General features: G+C 39.2%; 1 protein-coding gene across 1 annotated transcript; it reads right to left on the reverse strand.

The window, feature by feature from the left end:
* Positions 1-9,940, reverse strand: sypl2b (synaptophysin-like 2b). Its single transcript, XM_060882128.1, has 6 exons — positions 9,848-9,940; positions 9,591-9,665; positions 8,435-8,553; positions 8,113-8,317; positions 3,605-3,796; positions 1-1,447 (listed from the first exon to the last, which is right to left on the reverse strand). Exons 2-6 carry the CDS (start codon positions 9,657-9,659, stop codon positions 1,328-1,330), a joined length of 705 nt encoding a protein of 234 aa, XP_060738111.1. The 5' UTR covers positions 9,660-9,665; positions 9,848-9,940; the 3' UTR covers positions 1-1,327.
* Positions 9,941-10,261: the final 321 nt, after the last annotated feature.

The raw sequence follows: 10,261 nt of genomic DNA on the forward strand, positions 1-10,261 counted from the left end.
TAACAGAACACAACTTTACTTGAAAGCATTTAGCATTCCATGGACAGGAGATTCTTGGATGAAATTCTAAAAACAAACAGCAGATTATGTGGCCAGTAATAATCTTGGAGGTAATAATCTTATCATATTCATCACAACACAAATGCACTTATCACAGGAATATCAGATATACAGCAGCAACCAACAAATTACTACCAGAATCAGTAAAAACATCATATGTCAATATACATGTGGAAACATCTTCACAGTGGAATTTTCCTTTAATTAAAATATGGTTGTGTCATATAGAGCTTACAATCACCTAGTAAAGTTAAGTCAGTTTTACAGTAAAAGTATTTGTATTTTTTATTTTTATTTTTTTGCCTTGGTTTAACAGATTCTTAACCACAAAACATGATGAACAGGCTCATCAGTGCATACACAATATAAAAAACAACATAATATAATTTATAGAGATTTATAAAAAGTTTATAATATAAAAACAACACAATTTTCCAAGCCACATTTGGGCATCATACATGCTAACAAATGAACAAAACGCTTTTATATTACTAAAAAATGGGTAGAAAACTACTGTACCAAAATTGAATAAGAAGACTTGTACATGAACATGAAACCATTCAGTAAATCTAAATCATTTAAAAATAACAGTGCTTAAAAAAAAAAAACAAGAAATGTTATTGTAATGGTCTATTTCACGTGAAAATGAAAAAAAAATAAATAAATGAAGGCATCTCAAATGCATTTCGTAGTTCATGCTGTATGCATAGTTTCTTTAACAGATATCCCCAAATCTACTGTAACAATCTATCAGCAAATAATCTATTTTTATCATTCACATGTCATCTCTTAAGGTCACATTGCCTGGGGATTTTTTTCTAAATTCCTAAATATACATGACTCTTTATTAAAATGAATAGTTTTTCAAAAAGAAAATGATCAAAGTACCAAACAGTACCAAAATCAGTCATCAATGACAGGAAGCTCTAGGCTAAAGTTCCTGTGCTAATTGGTTATTAAAATCTTGTGTTCAATATAGAGCATGTAAAGTGTCTTTCTAATGGATTCATGTGTAAATCAGATTTGTAAGCCATAATCATGATTATTCAGATTTTCTTGCTTTCTTGAGATTATGTCTGAGTAATTTAGAGTAGGTTAAATGGCACTGCACTAGTTTCAAAAGAGTGTATTACACAATGATACTGTAAACCAAACCGTTGCTTCCTGTGATCTGCAGTGTCAAAACAGGAAGTGTAGTCACCGAAACACAACTGTTTGAACTGCAACAGGCAACTGTGAGCATAGCCATTTTGTCTTACTCTTCTCATCAAGGCTGTCTTGTTGCTCCTTGCAAACTGGCAGGAGAAGCCTGTGCATGGAAGTGTGTCTCCTTAAAAATAAACCAGCAGTTTCCTGCCCATAAGATGAGGTTCAGGAAGCCAGCAATCTAGAAAGAAGGCAAAAATATTTCTTAAAGAAAAAGACATTTAAGCATAATTATTTAGGTATCACCCTGTTGTTTGTTCTTATTAAGCAGATTTAATTGGTTATTAAAACCTTGTGTTCAATATAGAGTATGTAAAGTGTGTCTTTCTAATGAATTCGTGTGTAAAAAATCTAATGGATTCGTGTGTAAAAAAAAATGTAAATTTTGGTTTGTAAGCCATAAGCATGATTATTCATATTGATTTTCTTGCTTTCTTGAGATTATGCCTGAGTAAACATCCACACATGGTCATGAATAGACAGGCCACTACTACATGCTTTGTACTAAACATTAATTACTAAACATTTAGTAAAACATTACTAAACTTAATTTCTGTTTTACATTTGCTTGTAGCTTCATAAATCCAATCCATGTGCTTATGATTAAAGTTGAATATATTACTCTATATAAGTGGCGTATGCCAATTGGTTACAACCCAAATTCCGGAAATGTTGGGTCATTTTTTATAAATTTGAATAAAATGAAAACTAAAAGACTTTCAAATCACATGAGCCAATAATTAATTTTATTCACAATAGAACATAGATAAAATAACAAATGTTTAACTGAGAAATGTTACACTTTTATCCACTAAATGAGCTCATTTCTAATTTGTTACAGGTCTCAAAATAGTTGTGACGGGGCATGTTTACCATGGTGTAGCATCAACTCTTCTTTTTTAAAACAGTTTGAAGACATCTGTGCATCGAGTACTGTATACGAGTTTCTGGAGTTTTTGGTGTTGGAATTTGGTCCCATTCTTGCCTGATATAGATTTCCAGCTGCTGAAGAGTTTGTGGTCGCCCTTGACGTATTTTTCATTTAATGATACGCCAAACGTTCTCTATAGGTGAAAGGTCTGTACTGCAGGCAGCACATGGACTCTTCCACGATAAAGCCATGCTGTTGTAATAGCTGCAGTATGTGGGTTTGCATTGTCCTGTTGAAATACTGTTGAAGGCCTTCCCTGATGGTGTATGGAGCGGCGCATATGTTGATATAAAAGTTTTATATACCTTTCAGCATTCATAGTGCCTTCCAAAACATGCAAACTGCCCATACCATATGCACTTATGCAGCCCATACCATCAGAGATGCCGGCTTTTGAACTGAACGCTGATCAGACGTTGGAAGGTCTCCTTCCACTTTTACCTGGAGGACATGGCGTCCGTGATTTCCAACAAGTATGTTAAATTTGGACTCGTCTGACCATAGAACACTTTTCCACTTTAAAACAGTGCATCTTAAATGAGTCTTTGCTACAGAACATTACACCGCTTCTGGACCATGTTCACATATGGCTTTCTTTTTGCACAGTAGAGCTTTAGTTGGAATCTACAGATTGCACAGCGAATTGTGTTTACCGACAGTGGTTTCTGGAAGTCCTGGGCCCATGCAGATGAGTGGTGCAGTGTCGTCTGAGGGCCCGAAGACCACGGGCATCCAATAAAGGTCTTCGGCCTTGTCCCTTATGCACAGAGATTTCTCCCGTTTCTCTGAGTCTTTTGATGATGTTATGCACAGTAGATGATGAGATTTGCAAAGCCTTTGCAATTTGGTGTTCAGGACCGTTGTTCTTTCAGTTTGTAGAGCCTCAACCCATCTTTACTTCTGAGAGACTCTGCCTCTCTAAGACGTCCCTTTTTTTAGCTAATCATTTTATAGACCTAATTTCAATTGACTTAATTAGTTGCTAGATGTTCTCCCAGCTGAATCTTTCTTGCTTTTTAACCCATTTATTGCCCTGTGCCAACTTTTTTTAAAACCTGTGGCAGGCATCAACTTGGAAATGAGCTCCTTTAGTGGATAAAAGTGTAACATTTCTCCGTTTAAACACTTGTTTTGATATCTATGTTCTATTGTGAATAAAATATTGGTTCATCTGATTTGAAAGTCTTTTAGTTATCATTTTATTTAAATTTAAAAAACGCCCCAAAATTTTCAGAATTCGGGTTGAAAAATATCACTATTGTGGCTTGATCTTATGAAACAGCCATACACAAAATGACTTATAAAACGCACTTAATAAATCCCATTATTTTTACTTCATGTTTATGGTATTGATATATACATTAAATCTGAAGTTTAAGACACACTGCAGTCATCAAGCAGTCTTACCACTGAAGAATTGAGGGGGCCAAATAGAGGAATGGCTCCCGATGTGCACTTGTTCAAGATAATCTTACAGACACTGATTAGGGAAAGGAATTCTGATGTACTAGTAGACCATTTCACATCAGTCAGGCCTTTTCCCCAGGCAGACGAAGCCACCAGCCACAAGAATGTGAAGATTCCAGTTATTATCAGATCCTGTGGAATAATGGCAGGGTTTAAGTAAACATACACGAATGATAACATTAATGATGTACACACACTATAAAGGTCGGTTGTATGTTAAAGGGGTGGTAAAACACGATTTCACTTTTCTAACTTTAGCTAGTGTGTAATGTTCCTGTTTGAGCATAAACAACATCTGCAAAGTTACAACATTCAAAGTTTTAAGCAAAGGGAGATATTTGCTTTTAAAGAAATCCATTTCTAAGGACTACAGCAAACGGCCGGTAAGGACTACACAACATTCCTCCAGGTTTGCTGACGTCACTAACCCCGATATTTAGAGCAGTATAGAATAAAGGTAAAATATATGAAAAATACTGCATTTATTTAAAAAACGAAGCATGAACACATGTTACAGTGCACCCCACAAACACAATCAAGCCTTCGAAAAAACGTGTTTTACCACCCCTTTAATACCCCTACTAATTGTTGAGTTCAGGTCCTTCAGTCAAACCCATTGCTAACAAGTGCATAACATCAAGCACAAAGGCATGCAATCTCTATAGACAAACACTGCCAGTGGAATTAAGAGCTCAGTACCTGAAGAGCTCAGTGAGTTTATACTTGGCCCTGTTATAGAATGCCACTTTGAATGAAACCTCTACTTACAATGGGGCTGCCAATTGTTAAAATGTGCAGTGTTAACAAAAAACACCTAGTTCCATTTGGCACTGGATGTAACGTCACCACAAGATGCTGCTTCATACAATGAGTTTCCATGGACAGGGATCTTCACACAAGTCTAAGATAACTATAAGCAATGCCAAGTGTTGGCTGGGGTTGTGTAAAGTACTGTACACCACCACCACCATCTTATCTGGAGTAATGACTTACACTTCACTAACAGCAGTCTTATAGATGAATATGGGTTTGGAGGATGAATAGTATGCAAAAGTAAAGTTTGATGGATAAGGGGTAATTTAGGTAATTTAAGGATCTGGGTTTAGCCCCTTACTTTACTGCAGATAAATACATGGTTTGATTAGCTTGGTCTGGAGGATCTCCACTTGACCTCAATCCCAACATCAGTGCCTGACCTCACTAATGCTCTTTTGACCGAATAGACACAAATTTCCGACAGACATACTCCAAAATCCTGTAGAAAGTCTTCTTAGAAGAATGGAGGCTGTTATATCTGCTGGGGGGCAGAGGGTGTTGGAGGCTAGATAAAGCCCATGATTTTGGAATGGGATGCCCAACAAGCTGATATAGGTGTTATAGTCAGGTGTCCATATGCTTCTGGCCATAAAACGTAGTTCAGTGTTTATGATTTTTCAATTGCCAGAGGTATGGTGTGTCCCCGGTCCATTGCAGGGCACCAGGCACACACATTCACACACTCCTTAAGATCCAGGGTTGTGAAGCAGTACCTGTGAATCTGTGTCCACTGTTTCATCTTCTGGATGACAGCAGTGAAACCTGAAGTGGTCTTCTGCAGTTTTAGCCCATCAACACGTTGTATTCCGAGATGATTTTCTGATTTTCTGCTTACCACAGACGTTATTTCAAGTGCACTAACCATCCTATCAACTTCAACCAGTCTGCCTTTTCTTCTCAGACCTTGCTCATTAGCAAAGCATAACCCCATAAGAATTTATGCTAACTGGATTTTCTTGCACTATTCTGTGCAAACTCTAAAGACTGTAGATGAAAATGGCAGCAGAGTTGCACCAAGTGAATTGCACTGTAAGGAAAGAATCCTGAATATGGCACCAACAACTATGCCATGATCAAAGTCACTGAGGTCACATTTCCACCTTTCTGATTTTTAATGTGAGCATTAACTGAAGCTTTTGACCTGTATCTACAGAATTTTATGCACTGTGTTGCTGATACATGCTTGGCTTACTGGATAATTGCTAGAACATGCAGGTGTACTGTCAAGTGTTCCAAATGTCCAATCTCGCGGTTTGACATGCAGAACAGCACACCTGCACAAAAACTGCCCACATCGCCCAAAGACCAGGTGCTCTGTCTCTCTCCAGCTGATGTAAGGAAGACCCTATCCAGGATTAATACACAAGGCTGCGGGCCCTGAGGGTAAACCAGGCCGGGTACTGAAAGACTGTGCGGCACAGTTGACTGACATCCTTACGGATATCTTCAACACCTCACTGAGCCAGGCAGTCGTCCACACATGTCTCAAGTCCACGACCATCATACCGGCTCCAAAGAAAGCACCTGTGTCCTGTTTGAATGAATACCGTCCCATAGCACTGACTCCGATGGTGATGAAGTGTTTTGAGAGGCTAGTCATGCAAAATATAACAACCAGTCTCCCCAACACCCTCAATCTGCTCCAGTTTGCATATCACCAGAACCGATCCACTGACGATGCAATTGCCCTCAGCCTCCACCTAGCCCTCACACACCTTGAAAATAAAAACTCCTACGTTAAAATGCTGTTAGATTTGCTAAAATGCTAAATAGATTTCAGCTCAGCATTCAACACAATCATAACAAAAGAGCTCATTCAAAAACTGCTACTGCTGGGCCTTAGAAACTACCTCTGTAATTGGATCCTGGACTTTCTAACTGGAAGACCACAGTCAGTGCGTGTCGGCCAAAAAACATCGAGCACTACCACACTGAGCACAGGCGCACCACAAGGCTGTGTGCTCAGCCCACTGCTCTTCACACTGCTGACACACGACTGCACTGCAAAGTTCAGCTCCAACCACATCGTCAAGTTTGCTGATGACAACTGTGATCAGTCTCATCAGCAACAACGACGAAACGCACCACAGAGAGGAAGTGGCTCAGCTGGCTAAATGGTGTGCAATAAATAACCTGCCCCTCAATGTGGAGAAGACAAAGGAGGTTGTGATGGACTTCAGAAGAAACTCCATTGAGCACCGACCACTGACCATCAACCACACAACTGTAGAGAGGGTTGGCGGCACAAAATTCCTGGGGCTGCACATCACGGAGAATTCCACCTGGTCCACCAACACATGGTCACTCACCAAGAAGGCACATCAGCGGCTGCACTTTCTCCGCTGACTGAAGAGAGCATCTCTCCCTCCACCCATCCTCACCACCTTCTACAGAGGAACCATAGAGAGTGTGCTAACAAACTGCATCACTGTATGGCACAGGAACTGCAGTGCAGCAGACCGCAAGACCCTTCAGCGGATAGTGCATGTAGCCGATCATTGGTCATTGGTGCCCCTCTCTATCAAGGACATCTTCATGAAGTGATGTCTCAGCAGGGCCAACAGCATGATGGGGGACCCCACCCATCCCTCCAACAACATCTTTCAGCTCCTAACATCAGGAAGAAGGTACAGGAGCATCGGAGCATGCTCTGCTAGACTGCGGAACAGTTTCTTCTCCCAAGCTGTGAGAGCCCTGAACTCAAACCTCCACTGCCACCCCTGAAAATACACAGGCCTCCTGTGACGTGACCCACCTGACCGCCGCCAGCCGCACTCACCACAGCATTAGCACACTGGCACATCAAAAAACTAAAACGGTGTACAAAACCCACAGACAATACACATGTTTACATGCTCGTGTTGCACATTGCATCTCGCACTAGCCCGCTACCAGCTGCATGACTTTGAATGCCTCGTGTTGCACATGTACAATATCAAGGGAAGCGTTATATTGTCTACATATTTATATTTATTTCTTGTACTGATGGCATAGTCTGTACCTGCCCCCTGCTTTGTTGTTGTTTTTATGTTTTATGTCAGTATGTATGTTGCACCGTTGACCTGTGAGACACAACATCTTGTCCCACTGCATGTCTCAACATCTATCGGAATGACAATAAAGCTAACTTGAACTTGAACTTGAACTAATGAAGTGGATGGTGATTGCATTGCTAGTTCTCAATTGCCTCTCAGATGTCAATTGCCTCTCATATCCCCTTCTTATAACTGCTGTCCCTGCTACAACTTCATTTACGCAACAGTGAGAAAAGTTAACTTGTCCTGCACCATTAGTTGCCCAGAGGTCTGAACATCATGTAATTCTGTCAGGTCACATGAACCAAACACTTATATTGCCACATATAATCACCATTACTCATTGATGAATTATGAACAGGAAGTAAGTCACTGGTAATAAACACAGACCTACTCATTGAATACAAGTTTTACTTTGAACTGAAAGGTAACACTGCTCACAAAGCTAAAAACCCCACATATTGTTTGAAATAATTTATATAGACTACAAATATTAAGCAACAATCAGGCACTTTAAAGCATTAATGGAGTAAACTATAAATATAAAGGGAATACATTCAAGCCCAGTGCAAATTTCAGTTTAAAAAACAGACTCACAATAACGGGTCCACGTTTTGACTCGCTATATACTTGATAGTAGCCAACATACACCACAAGCATGATGGTACAGTAGAGGAAGGCCAGGACACCAACTGCAACGAAGAACTCAGCTGAAGATGAATAGTCTCCGATCAGATAGTACTTTGTCATGGCTGTTTTATTGACTTCGCAGGTTGGCACATCAAACCGGACTTTATTAAGTCTGTGAGAGACAAGTCAAAATGTATTTTCCAGAATAAAGATAAGTCCAACTGAATATATAATAATACCTGGTAGTTTCTTAGAATCAGTATCAGTAATAATGATTAATAACATTTACCTAAAAGGGTATTCAAAGGAGATGTTGATCTGTTGGTTACCAGTCCCTTGACACTGGATATTGAAGCTGGTGGTTCCGACATAATTAGTAATCGACCCAAATGCAAAAATGGCAAATACCTGTGGACACAGTGCACAAAAGCAAATATAGTTAAAGCAGGAGAGACAAGAAGAAGACTTTGCCTTTGGGCAACCAAATGATTGATATGTAGATGACAATTATTTATGTATACGTGTATAGTATGTGTAACGCAAGTTTTTCTGTCTGTGTGGGCAGCTAGCCCAGTGAGTAATGCAACAAATGAAAAAAGTTTTTCAGAGAAGTGAAAATTCAACTAACTAGGCCTGAAATACCACCTAGGGTAAAAAAAAAAAGAAAAAGGGAAGCATCACAAATAAAGTTGACATTTGTAAATCATATACTTTTGCTCATGTTTGTATGGCAAGTGAGTGCGGGGCAAGAAAGTTTCAAGTAATCAGGTACAGTATGTTCAATGAACATCAGACAGTAAAAGACAGCAACGTACATCGTTTCCTGGAAGTGTAAGGAAAAGTAAAACCTAAAGAAAGAGATAAATACACAACACACCACAACACAACACAACAGAGCCTTTACATTAAGTCTAGTAGGAAGTAAATAATCACTGTACGTTCTTTAAAACTTGCAGATTGCATATTAAATTTGGGATGCAGTGCAGAGGTGTTAAATACATGGTTAGGTGTCTGCTCGCTCCAGATTCTGGGGTGGAACGGAAATCATTCATAACACTCTACTGTAACTGAGTATTTTTTTTATAGTGAACTTAACCTGACTGTAAGACGTGTGTCTTGTAATGGCTTTTTAAGACAATAATACTTATTGGTTTATTTTGAATAATAATAATAAGAAGAAGAAGAAGAAGAAAAAGAAGAAGAAGACATGCTTCACTGATTGTATTAGGTCATATTTTCCATCATGTCCTGTGGCTGAACTACACGTTTTAAATAAAACAAAGAATTTCTTAAGACATACAAAGCCTCAGCTCCACAACTGTGATGTAGAACATCAGGATTCAGACTTGTTTTGATGAAAATACAGCAGAACATCTGAGAAACACTGAGAAAACTTTACTCCAGTAACAAAATCTTGCTGCTGAATATCTCAAATCTGCACTTACCCACTCCAGAATACGCAAAAATCCTAGCGGCACTTTCAGAGGTCTGATATCAAACCAGAAAGCTGACATTATTTTCTGAAAGAGAAACACATGATCGACTTGATCAGATCAACTTGATCTAAGATCATCTCTACTCGCTCTGCCTCAAGGGGGTTAAACTTTATAATACAACTTTATAATCATTTATCTAGTTACCTACTTCACCAACGTTCTCGATATTAGTTTGATATTAGCATGATTTAAGAAAACCCAGATACCTTTAGATCCGCTGACGGAACAGATGCACGCAAAATTGTCACTTTTTTCCTTATTTCACTTTTTCGCAAAAGCGGCGGTCACGTGAGTTATGACGTCGCAATATAGCGGTTGGACGAAAGTTAAAGCCTCCTTGAAGAAAGGCGGCGCAAGATAGTTTGGGTTCGTTGGGTAATGGGCCGTAAATCTATAACTTACTTGACTCTGTTAATTATTTTGTGTGTGTGTGTGTGAGAGAGGGAGTGAGTGATCAGAATCAGAATCAGAATCAGAATCAGGTTTATTGGCCAAGTGTGTTAACACACACAAGGAATTTGGTTCCAGCTGTGATATACTTGATATTAGCGAACATACACCACAAGTATGCTGGTACAGAAGAGGAAGGTTTGTGTGTGTGCGCGTGCGCGTGCGTGTGC

This window comes from Tachysurus vachellii, chromosome 11, assembly GCF_030014155.1.
Source record: "Tachysurus vachellii isolate PV-2020 chromosome 11, HZAU_Pvac_v1, whole genome shotgun sequence".
NCBI lineage: Eukaryota > Metazoa > Chordata > Actinopteri > Siluriformes > Bagridae > Tachysurus > Tachysurus vachellii.